The following is a 19,323-nucleotide window of genomic DNA, read 5'->3' as shown; positions in this document are numbered from 1 at the left end:
ATTTATTCTTTTCCACTGTGTCGTTAGGTTATGTCCAAGAAAATGTAAATCAACCCACATTTGTATATAAATTCGTGTGCAATCATTAGAAGTTTGAAAATTTTACAAAGCAACTTGTGATCGTTGTATATATTATTATATACGTCGATGATTGGCAAGCGTTTATCGTGTGTACAACCATCAAGCATCTCGCAATCTTGCGCATTTGTTTCTGCTCACTACGTAAAGTTGTTGTTTGCCTTTGCTTCTTCCCATTTCCTGCAATCACTTATCCTATATAAATTTTATTATTTATTTGTCAGAGTTCTTACGAAAAGTAAGCCCTAATTACATGGCAACAGTGTTCAGCATTTGGTATTTTATGACGCAAACAATTGAAGAATAGTAAGTTTTCAAAGTTCGTGCTTCTCAGTGAACAATTGCCTTGGGCGAAATGGTGTAGAGTATCCAACGCCCGGGTTTCTCCAATTATAATGTTTCAAGTTATTTTAATTTTTTTTTGCTTTTCATACCCTGCACCACTTATGGCATATTAAGTTTATGTGGATGTATACAACTCCCAGAAAGACTCGGGATAAATCCACCTTTTATTATTAACTTGCGTGCCTGTCTGTTCGTTTGGTGTCTGTTCATGTAATCTTATGGTCAGCAATTTATGATATATTTTAATTAAATTTCGCGTACCGGCTTGCTTTGGTCCAAAGGTGAACGCTGTTGAAAGTAGTTCGGAACGAGTCAGTTTTTCGACCACTTCTCCTATGATGCCTTATTTCGAAAAATTGTTATATGGGTAATAGTGTTAAGCGAAGTGATGTAGGGTATTTAACGGACGTCACGGCACTCTACAGTGCTCTTACCTGTTTTTTTAAAGACCCAGCAATGTGCCTAAGAAGCGTTATAGATTAAAGCGTAAACCTCTGAAAGCATTTATCCACTTTCCATCCCTTCTCTTGTCTTGAGTCCGCTCCTCTATTCGTGCGAAATTGAGATAAAAAAGTCAAACTTGATTGACAAGAGGCACTTTAGCGCAATTATCGCTAGAACTTTCAGAGCTTTATTAAACTCTACCTTTGCCTTACCTCTTCAGATAAGTGTACCAAAATTGCCGATCAGCTAACTGAGACGCCCAAATTTATCCAGGGACTTTAAATATTTCTTATGCAAATAACAGACAATAGTAGGTATCAGGAATCCCAGGGGAATTCTCTGCTCTGTTCCACAGAGTTTATTCATCGCTTGAGACGAAAGAAGAGTCAAAGTGATGGACTGAAAGCAAAGAATAGGCTCCAAAGCAAACGAGACGAGTTCCATTTGCCATAGTATCCCTCTTTTGGGTGACCCTTGAGATAATTTCCATTGTCCATCTTTAAAGGAAAATACAATAAAGGGCGAACCTATCGCAGCGTTCGGATGATGAGATAAAATAAAGAAAAAAAGAAAGTGTTGATTCCTCAAGATAACATAACGCAAGCCGACTATTTCCAAATTTGTTGTATTTTATATTGCGGCACACCACACGTAGGAAAATCTGCAGACTATATGTTGATCGGGGACTTTTGATGTGGCAATAATTATTAATCTTATTAAAGAATGCGTAGATCTGCATTTGCTGTGGATTGCATGTGGTGGGCGAAAGCACGATTCTTCTATGCTTCTAATGGTGTTTCGTGCTTTCAGCTTCATAAGTAATCGTTTAGCAAGTCTTCGGTGTAGAAATCAAGTGAGAATATCTTTTAAAAACTTTGGCTTTCAATTTTGATTTGTAAATTTGAACAGATGTGCAGATGGGTGGAGGGAGCGGTGCTAAGGCGATTCATACACTTGGCCCGAATAAGATTGTAAACAGGAACAGACCAACGTAGAGGCCAAAGGTCAGAAAGATCTTAACTTAAATTTTCTTAAACTTTAGAATGTGGACAAAATCGAAAATCTGGATAAATTTTTAAATAATGATCTGTGGAATATTTTAACTTTATATAGATATTTATGTTTCTATACGTATATATATTATGTTATTTTTTATATACATTTAAATTAATTTTCTTTTCCAAATTACTTTCTTCCCAAAATTTTAGTTTCTCTTTCATTTACTGCAAAGGACCGATTGCCTGAATTTTGCTACGACTCATTTTCAGTTTTATTTTAATTAGTTTTTTTGATGCTGTTTTTGTTTTTTACAATTAATAATAACGGCATTTTGCTTTATTTTTTCTTAAAATGAGGTTTCTTCACAGTTGAATTTTTTACGTATACATGTTATTTCGTACTTTATGTTATATTTAAATTGTTTCACAAAAAAAGGAAAAGAATTCTGGTATAGAATTCTGATTCGAATGTGTTTGCTTTACAAAAATTTTGGCACATTTAATGAATTTTTGGAACTTAAAATACTTTTCTTTTTGATTGTTTTTCTCTTTTTTTTTTTTTAAATTAAAAACTTACAAACGCAGAAGTACCTCTTTTGTCAGATGCCTTATAAGAGGACAAATGGTCTTATGCTTTATAATGTTTCATCTTCTCATCGACCGATGTCTCAATGATCGCGATGGTTTTCAAGGCGCTTAAGAGTGAATTTCTTCAACCATCGATCACGTGCGAATCTGTTTTGTAAAATAAGCGTCCAACAATCACGATTCACGCCAAATACGAGTTTTGTAACAAAAAAATTATTAAATAAAGTAGGAGAGGAATTTATCCATGCAGATGCTCTTTCTACACGTCACTTAAGTCACCTTCTCTGCAATGATATATATATATATATATATATATATATATATTTATATATATTGCAAATCTTGAAATTTTTAGATTTCCTCTACCCTGTTGGACGTTAAATTCAACTAACATAAGTGACAAGGACCGCCTCTCCGTTCGTCACTGGAATAGTCAAGCGCTCCCGCTCGATTTTATCGTCAGAATTTTCTGCTGGAGTTATGTCTTTCGACGCAAATATTTGTAAATTTTACCGCGATCTTATATGACGCAGGGAAAGGGATGAATGAAGAGAGTACAGGGACCTAGATGAATGTATCTCTACCGATTTCAAATATCAGCCTGTTGAAGATTGTAAACCAAAGCCAAAACAAAGAAGTTACAAAGGAAATATTGCTTACCGTTTCATTAAAGCTTACATGATTTTATAATATAACAACAAATCAGGTTTGAAGTAATTTTATTACGCGTCTTAGTATTAATCGCCTTTCACATCATGGAAATATATATATGAATTTAAAACGTCCTCCCGTCTGTAAATGCCAGCGTAAAAATGAATTTGTTTTAAAAATACGGATATACGACCGATTCTTGATCGGCGTTGAATTTCGAATCGAATTAAGCGCGTCGATCTGTCAGTCTGTGCGCCTGTTTGGAACTATGTTGCTCACATTTTCCTGGTCGCAAAAGCTAAGGTTCTGGCAAATAGCTTGGTATTTTAGCTATCTGTCCTCTTCTGCCCCTGTCGCCTACCCTGCCGCAAGAATATTTTCTTTTAATAGATTTCCGAACACTATGCTTCGACCTCTTAATTTTAAAACCTTCTAAATTAAAGTTTCACAGGATATTGCCTTTTTTTCAATCCTGAGTTTAAATAATTCTTTTATTTTATTAAGGAAAGCGAAATAGATTCTCTATATATATATATAAAATATAGACTGCTTTTTCTCTTCGAAACCAATGCAACCCCTTAGCATGAAATAAACAGAAAATGTACATATCAGGACCTTGGGAAACACTTGGGAGGAATTTGCGCGAGATATTCCGAAATTTTAATCCATTCTATAATACAAAGTAATATTTAAGCGAACATTTTATACAATGCATTACAATCTGCACAACTAAGGGGCATCAACAGCTGAAGTATGAGAAATAAGCAATTTCGCTATTAGGATGGGACCGAGGTAATTAAGTGATAGATAGTTAGATGTATACATATAATCGATTTACTTGACTCTCAGTTATCTGAATCTTTTAATTACTACCATCTTACACGGCTTCACTGGCCGCGGTTTATTGAATACAATATAAATTGAATAAAAGAAATGTTCGAAAAATTCTGTAATAGAAGTACGAATGTAAATAAATTGCCAAAAGATATGTTCAGTATTTCTTCTTATGCGCTATTTACACTTTCTTTAACAAAATCATAATTATATTGTCACTTGAGCAATCAGTCTACTTAGCCAGATAAACAAACATTACACACACGTATTCGTCTATCAGACTGCACATTGAAAAACAGGGAGAAGAAAAAAACAAAATACCAAACCAATTATGCTGCATTAGAGCGCAGCTAACCGACTGCTCCACACTCATATTCAATGAGAAGGAAAAAGAGACAAATAAAACGTTAACAAAAATAAAGAAAAAAGAAGAAAAACAAAATAATACTGGTTTTTGCCAATGCATACAAAGGTCTTGCGTTGTTTATAAAAACCCACACCCCTTTTCAGTTTTTTGTTGTTATTTTTATAATTATTTTGGCATTCAAGTGATGTGTATGGTGCTTTGTATTTGCTTTTTTTGCTTTTTTAAAGCCATAATAAAACGTGTGCATTGGTGGTGGTATTGCTTGATTTGTCATTTCATCATAGCTCGATTTATACAGGTGTCTCTTTCTAACTTTATAATACAAACACTAAAGCAATACAAGTGCATGATGGACAGCAGTTCATCAAAAAGTTTATATCGACGAAACTGCAAGCAGAATATACACACACATATGCATATGCAAGCAGAGAAAGAAAGCAACAACGAAACATAAACAAGTCTATGAAGACAGTGACGAGAAGAGTTAGGCAAATTCATGCGCACTTGTTCAAGAGTCCAAAGAGGATGAGAAGATTGATTTTTTTAGCGGTAAACACGAGAAAAAGAGACGAAGCTAGATATTTGTTTAAGTAAAAGAGATTTTACAATGAAAGTTTTATATTGTATAAAAGCTTTATTAAAAGCAAGAACGAAATGGAAATGAAATTTGGCAAAAATTGGAAAGAGAAAACTATTAAAAAACTGGTTTAGTTTCCTGTTTTATATGTTCGTTTTTTTGGCAAAAAGGAGAATTTCAAGTTTATTGCTTATAAGAGGCATTTGAGCGTTTGCTTTATTTCCCCTTTTAAGAGAGTAAAGCTTTTTCTCTTCACAGAGAGAAGATCATGAGAGAAAGCATTTGCCATTGTTTGAACGTTATTATAAAACTCAAATTAATTATTGTTGTTATTGGTAAAAGTGATGGATTGTTGGTGAGTTGATTTTTTCAAGAATAATTCTTGTATTGTTTACCTTCTTTTTGTTTGGAAGTCTTGAACACTTGAAGCTAATCAAACACAACAATGTAATAACATTTTTCACTTACTTTGATAGCCTTCTTGTATGTGTGTGCAGTTTGTTATGTTTACAATTGTTGCTAAGAAAAGAGGAAACCACTCGCATATGCTTGCTGCACTATTCAGAGCATACACGTATGAGTGAGTATACGCTGTAAATTGAAAATGAATTTCAATTAATTTGCCTTCGTCCCTGATACTTTTGCGACTTTGCCATAGTGGCGGCAGTAGTAGTAGTATTCATGCTACAATTGTATGGGTTATTTTATGCTAACCGGACTGATTGCCTTGTCCGTTTGCTTTTTTCTTTTCTTTTCGTTTTTCAGTGTTTACGTGGTGAAGCCGTTGTTAGCGGCTACATACGTCACACATGCACACACCCATGTATATGCAGTCAAAGATATGATTGTTTTTTGTATTTTACTTGTTTTGTTTTCTTTCATTTTTGTTGAATAAGCGAGGAGGAGCCTGCCTGCCAGCCTGTTAGCCAGCCAGCCATCGGGTACCTGTTTTATATATACGTCCATTCATATGCATGCATGTTGTAACTTTATATGAGGTCGAGTATATGTATATAAAATTTTTAGCTAGTGTTGTTATTATTGTAGTAATTCTTTCTAAAGGTGAATAAGAGTAAGTGTGGCAATTAATTGTGTGTACGTTTATAAATTTTTCGTGTTGATTATGTGAACATTAATATCTCTCTTAGTTAACGCTATATATTCCTTTTTTTTTCTTCTTTCTCCCACATCTCTTGTCTTGTCGTGTGGGTGTGTTTAACATTTTTCAGTATTTATTAATTTAGTGTAAATAAATTATAGCCGCGATCGATTGTTGGTTTAAAAAATTATGATTTACTTCGATGCAAAAAAAGATTTTTTACCGACGGCTAAAATTGTGATTAAATTTTCCTTCTTTTTTTTTTGATATATAACTAACCCACTATATTATTCTTCTGGAAAATCCTTGCTGTGTTTACAGTTGGAATAAAGTAAATATGAAAGCAGCTGAAGTAGCTAAGACATAATACTGACCATAAATAAATCATTTGTTTCTATTCAGGATGAATACACGAGAAGCCTGCTTACTAAACCCTTGTATTTCATTTGAAGATATTCGGAATTCCGCATTGTACGTTTGTGTTTGTATGTGTGTCGGCTGGTATTCGCCGCGTAAGAGAATCTGCCTGTGGTTTCAAAATATTTTACATTACTGCAAAAAAAAGGACTCTACAGGGGAGGGGGCATACACGTTTTATCGAATGACTTTATTATATACGCTGATCAAGAATATGTATACTGCATACAAATTTTGGTGCATATTTCTATGAGCTAAAAATTTTTGGAAAGTGCGATGTGTATGACAAACGTGAACGTCTTAATGTAAGAAAATTTAAACACGGGCGATCATTACCTTTACTCTCATCGCTTTGCGCAATTTTTTTCGCGAAGTTAAAAGTGAAGTTTCAAATAGACATAAAACTAAAGGCGGGCGCAACTCTTACGCTCAAGAGGGGGCAATTTTTCCATAGGTTCGGTAGGGTGCCGTCTATACAGGCCTGTCATTTTTTGTGATAGAGCACCTAATACCATTTACCTATGGCAGTCAGTTAACGGTTTACAGCTGGTGAAGATGGTTGCGTAAGCCGTCTTAATAATCAGAGTTTTGGGTAATTTCGTAAACGAATTTTTGCGAATTCAATAAATATTCCGTTCACTTTGCAATTACAGAGAAATATTTAGTAAAAACGCTTTAACGCATTCCGCTTTCTTTTTGGAGGATCCACTTTTAAGCCCAAGCTAAGGGGTTGATCTAAACTTACATGTAATAGGAAGCAGTCTGTTGTCTCAGTTCGTTCAATTTCAAGAATTTAGTTCGTCTCTTGGAAAGGTGGCAAAGGCCAGAATAATATTTCTTAATGAATTTTCATTTGCTTCAAATTAAAGCTTTTTCTTTAAGCTTCTTCTTCAGCCCTGGTTATGTACTTTTTGAAAACTTTGGATAAGGCATCTGACAAACAAAACTTACTAAAAAAATAAGACCATAACATTCCGACAATTACCTCTAAGCTTCCTGTCGCGTTCTTTAATACTTTCAAGCATTTTTACTCGAGAGTTGTTTCGCCAATTCGGTGTATTTCAGAAACTTGGATTGTGGACTCTCGTCATATGGATTTATAGTTGGCGTTGACGTTGAACTGGATGGCGGTGTTGCCTCCAAACGTTGAGTTGCTGGACTTTTTGCGGATGAGGATGCTACACTTTTCGGCGAGGTCATTGATTTTGGGGAAGCGGCCGTCAAAGTGCCAGGTGATTTTAGTCCTCCTCCTCCCATTCCCACTCCCGCACCCACTCCGCCACCGCTTATATCCATATCTTCTTTGACAAAATGTACTTTGGAAAGATGATGGCGGTAAGCTCCCTTCGAGCTGAACGGTGTATCACAGAAGGAACATTTAATAATCGCATCAGCTGTCACAATGGCATCATTGCAAGCCCAACTAAATGCTAACATGCCAGTACTACCTCCGCTACTTCCGCCACCGCCACCACTACCAGCGCCACTAGGTTGTACGCAAGGTAATGGAACAGTTGAATTAGTTAGTAAATGATTTGATGTGCTACGCGTGTTAGCTGCAGGCGGGTCTGCGGTTTCGCATAACTTTTGCAAAGCAGCTAAAGGATTAGCGTTCACTTTCTTACCACTACTACTATTATTCCTGTGGCCATTATTATTATTGTGGTGGCTGTTCATATTACTTTCCAATGCAGTGCAATTCACATTGGAGTTCGTGTTGTTGAGACTATTGAACATTGAAGACAACGCAATTAAGCTGCTGCTGCTTTCATGAGGTGGAAGCAAGGAAGGTTTCTTTTCATTTACTGAAGATGTGGACTTTGGTGTTACAGATCTCTCACTAACGCTTGGACTCATAGCTCGCGATCCTGGCGTAAGTGTGTATCGTCTTAAGTCGGCCTCGTTGAATTTCTCCAAGTTATTCTCAATCATGGTGAATTCTTTTTTCACGGATATCTTTTTTGGTATTTCGTTAACGGGTATCTCGTCAGGTTGTCCCGACTCTAGGTCATTGGTCTCAACTGGCTCGGATTTTATTTGTACGTTGTCCAATGATTCCGTTCTATTATCTTTGACATGCGTCGCATTTTTATCGGGTGTTAATCGTGGCGTCGGTTGTCGTGATAGTTCACTATTGCGTTCCGGGGTAAACGATTCCAGACGACTACTGCAACGTTCTGATATGGAGCTCGATTCGCTTGCACTACGATCTCTTAATACTGGGTAACTAGAGTAAGATCGTAGGAATTGTATTGTTTGAGGATCTATAAGGGGTTTGGTGTAATCTACATTATCATCGATACCTAAGCGTTTCAAAATACTTGAACCCAATGAAGTAGTATTTGAGGACGAGGACTCGGCACATGCACCGCTATGTCGTGGCCTTGTGTCGAAACTCTTCTCAATCAATTGTTCTAATGCATTAAGAACAGACGAGCCTTCTGTGTGCTTCTCATTATCCGGTGGCAGAGGGCATAAGATCTCTGACCGCGTTGTGGCCAAAGGAGAAATACGACCATCTGATGTTTTTCGACCGCTTACGGTTTGTGGACTAGTTAAGTTTTCCGGTCTCCCGCTACCATACGAAGTTTTTAAATTATGATTTGTTTTATTGTTATGGTTGTTATGATGATTATTTCGAGGTGACATGACTACACTGCCTCCAATGCATTGCCTAATATGATCTACGAAAAGCGCTGTTTCAATCTTTTCCCCGCACTTTTCGCAAGTAATTTTCGTGGAAGCAGCGAAATCTCGTAAAGGTTTTAAGGCCTGATCAAGACTTGACGATTTAAAATCTTGTTGAGCTCTTTCCATTTCCAAGAGTTTACGTACAGGCAATGACTTTTTGCGTTTCTCTTTGGTTTGCCTGCCACGTCCACGTACCATAGTAGGCATGGGTTCATTAGCCGCTGCCGTTGTACGAATCATATGCTCTTTGTAATGATTATTCTTTACCATATGATTGCTCAGTTCTTTAAGTGTTGGAAAAGCTTGATCACATACCTTGCAGGTTAATACTGCGCTTACTGTAGAATTTGAAGCAGCAGTGGCTGCTGCTGCTACACTAGGTGAAGCGTTCGAATGTCCTCTGCTACCGGAGTTATTATCTCTGGAACCCTTTTCATCGGAAGACTTCCATGAAATGATTTGTTCTTGTGATATTATGTTCGTGTAATGTTGAGTTTCTTGCATGTGACTTGTCATCTCAGCCAATGAACGAAAGCTTTGCCCGCACCACATACACTTCAATATTTGACGAGTCTGTTCCGCTCCCTTGCCTAGCCATACATCTTGTCCACGCACCAGCTTGCGTGGCAACGGCATAGTCTCTTTGATTAGCATGTTTAGATCAGATTTGTTGCCTGATGTCATTGCATTGCTGTTTCCATTTAGCGCGTTACCTTGCGAGATTGAGAGTCGCGAATGATGGGAGGAAGGTTGTGAGACGGCCTGATTGTTAACACTACCACTGCTTGTTGGACAATTGCTGGCGCTGCCGCTGCTGGTGCTGTTGCTATTATTTGTCGCGACGTTAGGAGGGATATTAACACCGCAATGTTGCGTTTCCTTCATGTGCGTGGTTAGCGAAGCTAATGTGGCAAAACTTTGTTTGCACCAAACACATTTGAAAACATCTCTCACAGCGTCTGCCCCCTTATTTAACCAATGAGATTGCCAAGCACTATGACGTCCATTTGTTGTTGTAGATGTATTTGCTGTTGTTGTGCTCGTGGCTATGGACGAACCAGCAGTTGAATGTCGTGATTGCATTTCATTTTCATTCGATGCTGCACCAATTCTTGTCATTTCAGTCATTTTCTCTAAAGCTTTGGTTGCTTCATTTGGCGATATTTTCGGTTTGTTATTCCAATCTAATGTAAGCGGCGCTTTCGGTGACATGCTAGCTGCTGCAACAGCTGCCAAGTAGGGATTAATTGGTGGCACCCATGTACTAGAGGAGGGTAACGTTTTATAATCGCTTGATCTTTGTATTTTATTTGTTGGCATGATCGGTGACTCGTCTTCATCAGATTGACGTTTACGTCTTGCATTTAATGATAAATCTAATGGACTATTCGCGTCATCTGCATCGACATCGTTGGTGTCGTTATCGCGTTCATTATCGTTTCTTTCTTCGTTACCGTCGTCATCGCTACCATTTGCGCCATCGGAATGTCGTCGTGATCTTTTTGTGCTAAAATCTAAAGCTGAGGCATCCGCTAAATCACCAGATGATGGCGGCGATGTAGTTTGTCGTGAGCTTGGTGAATGTGCTTGTGAAGCTTGTGTAGCTTGCTGCACTAATGTGGCAGCAGCTGCTAATGGGTTGGTAAGCAACAAATGATTCTGCTGTGCGGCCGCAGCAGCTGCATTTAGATAAGCAGCCATTGCAGCTGATTGTGGTGGCAGTAGTGCGGCAGCAGCTGCGGGTGCCAATGTTGCTGGCAACGGAAGACCCACTGGTGGTGTATTTGGTGTTGGTGTTTGCGCCGACGTACTACTACTTTCATTGCCTGAGCAATGCGATTCATTGGATGGGCATCGACCTTCAGGTGCATTTGAAACGGAATTATTAGATTCACGTGACTGGCAACGAGGACTAGCAAGTTCACTGCAATGAAATAAGAATAACACATTTAAAGTTAAAATGCGATGGCCACTAAGTCAATCGAAAGAGAAAAAGTTCATTTGCATAAAAGGCTACAAGGCTAACTGATAATGCATGCTTTGCTGGCGTAAGGCGTATGTTATTTGCATTCTGCATAAGAGTAAGAGTAAAGCAAAGTATGATAAAATTAATTAATTCTAAATCCTTAATAAAAGTACAGATTTAAGCGTGCGGGTTACGCTCTCAGAAAACGTATCTCGCGAATGTGAATCATTGCGATCGGTACTAGAACTTAAAAAAATTGCTTTACTCGACAAGATCCGATGAGCAATCTCAGCAATAATTTTGTGTCCCCAAATTTCACAAAACTACTTATTTTTGCATTTTTACCCTTTTGCACTGTACGTTAATATACAAAATTTTTCATTCCAATTGTAACATTGAAGTGCAAACACTTTTGGTTAGGTTAGCATTTCGAACTCATTCGGAGAGGAGTTGTCAAACTCCAAACAAGTCAAATGTGAGTATAGGAAAAGGAAAACGTTCAATAATCTTACGTGCTCAACTCAGTATATAATCAGTTGCGGATTTGCCGACGCTCGGAAGAAAAAGATAAGAAATCAATTTGAAGTTTGATAGGAGATCTTAAGAGAATTGTGTAAAGGGTTGTGATGGAAAAATCGAAAATCGGATAAATGCGGTATATGGTGGTTATAAACGCTACCAACGTCACAGGTAATTGTTTTTCGGAGAGATAACAGTACCACGTAAATAATAATATGTTAAGTTAGGGGAATACTGCGAGGTGATAGATCTATATTTTGACCTTTCGTTAATAGAAAGATTAATATCACTACACTTGGACACAATATTAGGTCACGTTCTACTATTACAAACATACCCTACACCCTTTGCCTTAATACGATTATTCATATAACGACTTCTCAAAATAAGTTGTTATGTGGGACTTGCTCGAAAAAGGGGTCCAATTGAAGCCGCTTTCTCTAAAATAACTCAAAAATTAGAGCCAGTAGAGTGAACACTAAACAACAAGATGAACAGACGGTGAGTCTATCTCAAATTCTTGTGGACATTGCATACATACGCACAACCTTAATATACCCTTGTGAGAAAAGTACAAAAGATGGGATAAAAATAACAATACCTGTTAAGGCTGCCATACTATCAACAAAGAATTATTAAATCGATTTTTATGCCTAAAACTTGTGCTTGATCAAGAGTGTTAAGAAAACCATAAGGGAGATTCTGACATTTTACAAACTATGTATATATATGACCAATATATGATGCTGACTCGATCTAACGATGTCCCTCATTCATTCCATCACTCCGCTTGTCTGTTTGTTCGATTGCGTGCGGTAAAAATAGACATTATCGTTTTCGAATCTGCCGAGCTCATTAGAAGTTGTTGAACGCAGTTTGCCTTTGAAAAAGGCCAAAACCGTCGAGGGGTATGACCATAACTACAACAAACTCGGAAACCATAAAATTTTTTGGTTTTTTCGCTTATCACTCGTACACTAGAGCAGGTGCAGCGATAAAAATTTCAACGTATGTTATAAAAATGATCCTATGGTAACTACATATAAAGAAAAAGAATCTCCCGGGTCCGTTCACCATTACAGAGTATGGAAATTTAATTTTCTCTCCTTTTTTTGTTTAGTGTTTTAATATAATATTATTGAATATGATTGTCTTACTTTTTTATAAAAAGTTGTAACGGCGAGCTGAGTTTAAATAGATGTTTTTAAAATTCATAAGAAATATAAAATAACAAAGCTGTGTGCTAAACACTTGCAAGAACTTGAAGTAAACAAATAGGTAGTGGTGAAGCGCAGGGTAAAGCTCTCTATAAGGGAATGGGATTCCACGGCCTAGTTTAGCTGGCATACCATAAACTGCAAGTTCTAGCAATACTCTTTTCGCTATGGGGCTTAGGATGGTATTCCCCTTATAAATGTAGACCAACGCCCATTGACCCTCCTACACTGAAAACTAGACGTGAGATGTGGATCATGTCTTTATTGTTGAATTGATTAAAGGTGTAAGCCCTGCTTCCCGTTTCTACGTTAGAGAATCTATTCTAGTGTGCCTCGTAGGCATTGTAAAGCAATCTACTTGTCACACTGCCGCACAAACTATCGTCTTCAGAACCCTTCCAGATTTCTTTACATCTAATATATATATATACTAATCTTTATTTGTTTGACCGCTGCTGGATTTTATACATGTAAAAAAGATGCTCTTCCACGGATACGCCGTTAGCATCCCTACTACTCCATACTCTGATTTGAGGCAGAGGCAACTTAACTGATTTTTATATAATTTTAATATGATTAAATGAAGCATATACTCGTTGTTATGCTTTTCCTCTTGCAGGTTATACAGCTGGTTCTCCTTTTCGACTCGCTGAACTCTTTCTATATCATTTTGCTCTACAATACTGTAGTCTGTTTAATCATCTCTATTACTTGTCGTTGCCTACTATTTTTTCCTTTTGGATCTGCTGCAATACTCTTCTTTTCATGGTCTAAGTTATTTCAGTAGCTGCTGATAATTCTTATATGTAGCTGAATAAATGAATAAATCTCTGAAACTACTTCGTGAGTATTCCTAATTATTATTTCGTTCGGTTTGGGGCATCCATGTTCGAGCCAAGGACCGATTTTATTCAAGCGTTAACTGGCGCAAACAATAAGAAAAGATTTGAGAACAAGTTTGTTCGCCTAGATCAAGTCGTAACTCCACTGTTCACGCTGATTCTGAAAATGTTTAGTATATGTAACATGTTTAATATATGCAACATATTTCTTAAGTTGGGAATAAAAGTTATATTTTTTTCGTATTAAGAATTCAATCCATTCGCTTATAGAAAGCATGGTCTTCTTAATATTCCAACGAAACGCGTATGAGTTGACCTGAATGACTGTTTAACTGATTTGCAATCGCGAAGCTTTACTTTCCTATTTCTCAATTCTTGCTCTTCCAAGTTCACATGCATATATATGTAAACGTATATATAAACATATATATATATATATATACATATATAAACATATATATATATAGACAATGTGACCATTCATTTGTGAATGTGGAAGTGTTGTGAGCATATTGAATATTTATACATATGCATAAAAAGTTAGCCCCTTGCGCCCCTCTCCCAATCACGCTTTGTTTCTTCTGTCTCATCCCTTTGTAAATTTCATACCAAGGCATGAAATTATTTGTGAAACACATTTGAACGGTGGCGGATAACAAAGTGATCCTTAATTAATGTGATAACAGACAGTTCTTACGATTACTTAAAAATTATAAGAGGATCAGTCTGGGTGTTTAAAACGAACATTCATTCATTCTGATAAATCTATATTTGAGGTAGAAAATAAATTGATATGATTTCTATTTATTCATGCAACATTTTCCCAAAAATTCTCAAAAAGTAGAGAAAATAAAAGTTTCCTATGGTTTGAATACTTTGAGCCTCTTCTTACTGCATTTAAGCACAAACATACTGCGCTCTAAATTTACAGCCAAAATTCTGGTGATTATTCATAAACGAAAACTATGTGTTTTGTATCTAATTTGATAATCAAGTCCATTAAAGTTTCCAAAATAAACTTTTGTCAAAAGACAAAGTAGTTAAATCATGACAAACATGGCTGTGTTAGAGCAACAGATAATCAGACTAATTCGCAAGCTGTATTGAGTACTCAATATTTGTTTTAGAGTGAGTGCCCAACAGCCCACTTGGTTCGCTTTTCTCTTGCAAGCATTTAAAACAATCCTCAGGCACTTGACACTGAGCTCTATGTTCTTTGAAAATAAATTTATTAAATTTACGAGAAAGGAGTTAAGTTAAATTAAATAATTGTAAAAATAAAACAGTGAACAGTGAACAATGATATTATTCACCTTGCACTCAATGCCTGGCGATAGATTTCCAGCATAACAGCCTCGTGCAGCATCATGATTTACATTTATTTATACACTCATGAGCACATAAAATAACTACACACATGGAAGTGCTTTAATAATAGGCGATGATAATGTATGTGTAGCGCTCAACTAAGAGCTCCCTAACATAAACAAGCACATATGCATACACACGTCTATCAATGTGACTTTTGTATCTTGCGAAAAGGGGTTAACAAACGAGCAAACGAACGCACACGCGGAAATTTAATGTACATACATACGCATAGGCACACACACAAACGCAAACAGAACGTACAAACATCGTCACGAACAATTGTAAACATAACATCGAATGGCTATATAATCAACAAGCGCTTAGTTTCAGAGACACTTGTTAAAGGAAAGCAAAAGTGTTTGGTTGGGAACTGTTTTTGTTTTGTTTTTTTGTTTTTTCTTTCTCCACAATCTTATTATTTGAAAATTGTTAAAGCGTTTTTTTTTTTTGATGAATTTGTTTTCAAGTTTTTTTTCTTTTCCGCTGTTGAAGTTCTTTACACTTTGGTCCTCATTGTTTGATTGTTAACAGCAAAACGCTGGCAGCTTTTCATACTGTAAATATCGATTTGCTTCGGGCTCAATATTTATTAGAGGGCTTTCAATCAAAAACATTCTCTTCCCGTTACATACATACGTATGTAGATAAACATCCACACCCGCACTGTCATATGCTCGTACACTTGTCAAATAAATCAAATGTCACAATGGTCAAATGCAGAAGCGTGAACATACGCACGCATGCAAGCATACACGCACAGGCAAACACAAATACGGACTTGACACTGCTGGCATTGCAATATTTTCATTATTATGTGAAATGTTTGCCAAGTGAAAAGCTGAAGAATTGCGAGAAAGAGAACGAAAGGCAAAACGAGATTGTTGTTGGGTTATATGACTGCTCTCTGCTTGTCTGTCATACATGGATTGCTGTTGTTCTTGACTGACTGATTGACTGACAAACTGACATTTATGTATGTTTGTCGTTAAGACATTTTATTAATAAATGACAAGTTTCTTAGAGTATTTTGGTAAAATTTTCTTTCCTTGTGCTTTCTATATCATTTCACCCTTTCTCGATGGCAGTGGATGAGTGAGTGAATGAGTGTTTTTCTCAGAATTTACTTATTTTTAATAATTAAGTTTTATTGTTGAGTTAGTAATTATTTTACTTTCTTTCTCAGTTCTCAGTTCTCTTTTTTTTTTTTTTTTTTTTTTTTTTTTTTTTTTTTTGATTTATTTATTATCTGGTATATTTCTTCAATACTGTTTCCTTTTTACCGTTTGATATGTTTTTTAAGGGTTTCTTTGTGAATATTTTTAATTATTCTTTATTATTATTATTATTATTATTATTATTATTTTCAAGTAAAACTAAATCAACAAATAAATCACAGCATTTTTTTTTTATTATTATTTATTTACTTATTTATTGAATTATTTTAAATAATTTTTGTTTACAACTTTTTTTTTGATGACTAGTTGAGAGAAAAAATTCAAAGTTTTTTGAAAACTTTTTTTTTTTCTTATTCCTAAATACGTATTTATTTGTATTTTATTTTGTGTTCAGAGATTGTATTATGTTTTTGCGTGTTATTGATAAAGTGTCGCCATAACAAAGTCTCATTAGCGACTAAAGTGAAAATTGGTTTTCCGTTAACCATAAGCTAGCCTGTCTAAACAATGCAACGAACGCACACATGCACGAATAAAACGAAGCAGACAATAATGCGTATGTGCATGTTTGTCGGCATGGTTGGCCGCTGTGTATATATTTTCGTCGAACTATTTGTTGTAATACATATCACATAACACTGCGCAGTAAAGCATGCATGCGTATATTTACACACTACACATCAAATGTAATAAATTGCACTTTTTTCTTTCTTTTTTTTACTTTGTATATTTTTCATTTCATGTTTAAGCTTTTGAGTAACTATGACGCTTGACGACGTCTTGTCTTGCCTTGTGTGTTTGCAAAGGCAAATTCATCAAAATGATTGACTCTTTTAATTTTTGCACAGGCTTAAATACATTTTTAATAACGGAATTATGCTTTTCTTTTTTGTTGCATTTACACTTTTATAACTGCGAAGTATACACTTTATAACCATAGGTCAAAAGCAACAACAATTGAATAATAATAATAATAACAATAATAAAATAATTCGACATGATTTCGTTGAAGCGTTATGTTGTCGACTAAAACATCTTTTTGACACTGACAACGTTGAGAGCTGACAGCCCACAAAACACACAACAATCACGACAGAAAAACTATAACATAACAGTAGAAATAAAATAACTACAGCAATAACAACAACTATAGACACTACACAACGTACCAACAAAAACAAAAATTGAAGAAAAAAATACTCTGTGCAAACATTGAAACCATCATCATATAAAATAATGAAGGAGATATAGGAGTATATGTATAATGCAAAGAACAACAACAGCGTAGAAACGAAATCCTGCATGCAATGCATATGTGTTTATTAAATAAAAAGGCTCTTTGCACTCTTATCTACGGACGAAAACCGATGTGAAAAGAGTCTGACAGCAAGAGAGAAAGAGGGAGAGAGTGAGAGAAAGAGGAAGAGAGCGTTTACCCGTATAAATATAATATTGTTGGCAGAAATGAAAAATGAGCGTTCGGTTTCCCTCCACAATATATTGATAAATGCTTTTGTTTCGTCTGTAATTAAACTCAACGTTTTGAAAAAAAAAAACAGTAAAGCGCATGCTCCTGCTTTAGATGCTCTTAACTAAAAGACTTTATGTTAATTTCTTTTTTATTTTTAGTTTTATAATTAATTAAAATTTTTAAAATTACTTTTAAATAATTTATTTAAAATTATGTCTATTTTTGTAAAATTGAATGTGTTTTTAAAATTTTTTATCAATTTCTCATAAAAGAAGAAACACATGCGCGCTTTGGCGTATAAAAACACACACGACTCTCTGTTTTGATTTATTGTTTTGATTGAAGGCAACAAATAAACCAAAACATCAAAACGAAAGTAGAAAAAAGTATTTCCATATTGTATTGAAAGAGAGCTAACGTTTCCCGAGGAGATTGAACGCAAAAGAGAGCTCGTAAATATAGTATAGTATGTGGGGGGTTACTTTAAATGTCCAATAGCAACAAATTTTATAGGTATCAAGTCGTTATTAAGCGAGAGCTTTATTATCTGAAAGCTTTGCTTATCTCACTTAACAAAGATTTATTAGGAAATTTCTCATAAAATTGCTATCAACAACAACGCTATTTAATCACACTCTTACAGAAATCATTTACTCTTGTTAAGCAGGTGTTTGTGCTGAAATAGTCGTGTGTCTCTCAACACATGTACGTGTTTTCTCTCTTTTTTAGAAATTTATTGTAATTTATGTTTATATTATTGTAGTAACGCTTTCTGTTATTAGAGGGCAGAGTGGTTAGAGATTTGATGGAGTCGCTGTTAAACGTTTTTACATACTGTTGCTTACGTATGATTGTGCTGTAATGTCTGTTACTACTAAATCAAGGTTATTTATGCTTTTTATGCACATAAGAAAGATTTTAAATCCTTGGCGAAAGAAAAACCATTCATATAGAGAGCTGTTAACTAAATTTAAAATTTTTTTAAGTTGGTTCTCGCTCGTAAAGAGGATATGCCAAATGTGATAGTGGTTTAGAAGAAAGAAACGTTTTGTTAGTTAATGTTATGAAATTCAATATAAATATGTTTGTCTGTTCGTCTACGTCTGTCTACGTCTTGCTTGCTTTCTGCATTAGGACTTATTTATGCGAAATTTTAAAACTTTAGAGTCAGTTTGATAATATATAAGAATTAAGTAAATATATTCTTCTTTGAAAGTATCCTCTTCATCTCATTTTATGTAAACATTGTTCAAATTTCAGGCAAATTTCGACCCCGTTGCTTATACAAGAACCTCCAGAAAATATAACTACATTTTTTTATTAAAAATACATATTGAAATACATACTAAACGTAAGTAACAATATTTATTTCTAGTTTTAATCTCTGCTGGAAGTCTAGTCTGGCCTCAAATCTCTTCGATTACTCTAACATAAATAAGTTTATTGAAAATCTACGCATGATTAAACTTGCCAACAAAAACTCGCACGGCTATTATAGAGCTACCTGTTGAACGTCAGTTATGCATCGTTTACGGTCATTTATTAACGACAACAGCGCAAGAGGCAATTATTTTCAAGATTGTCCTAATTTTTGACTAAGCACTTTAATTGCTTGCACGTATATAAATTAGATTCGTAAGATTGTAAGTATGCATCAAGATTGTGCAGTGACA

At 35.4% G+C, this 19,323-nt stretch overlaps 1 protein-coding gene across 3 annotated transcripts in view; it reads right to left on the bottom strand.

Annotated features, from left to right (window-relative positions):
• Positions 1–2,013: 2,013 nt before the first annotated feature.
• Positions 2,014–19,323, bottom strand: part of LOC119640361 (protein tiptop) — a 143,478-nt gene continuing 126,168 nt past the window's right edge. The window contains exons 3-4 of one of the 3 annotated variants that reach the window (XM_038038325.1): positions 7,384–11,013; positions 2,014–3,054 (exon numbers count right to left, since the gene is read on the bottom strand). In XM_038038325.1, coding sequence (XP_037894253.1) covers positions 7,416–11,013 — 3,598 coding nt within the window. In that variant the 3' untranslated portion in view covers positions 2,014–3,054; positions 7,384–7,415. Of the gene's footprint in view, positions 3,055–6,179; positions 11,014–14,946; positions 16,151–19,323 lie in introns of those variants that run through there. The other 2 variants (XM_038038326.1, XM_038038324.1) reach the window with 2 other exon arrangements.

Source organism: Glossina fuscipes, unplaced genomic scaffold, assembly GCF_014805625.2.
Source record: "Glossina fuscipes isolate IAEA_lab_2018 unplaced genomic scaffold, Yale_Gfus_2 121, whole genome shotgun sequence".
In the NCBI taxonomy this organism is placed as follows: domain Eukaryota; kingdom Metazoa; phylum Arthropoda; class Insecta; order Diptera; family Glossinidae; genus Glossina; species Glossina fuscipes.
The sequence above is the reverse complement of the archived record's forward strand: the minus strand, read 5'-3'. Positions and strand labels throughout refer to the sequence as shown.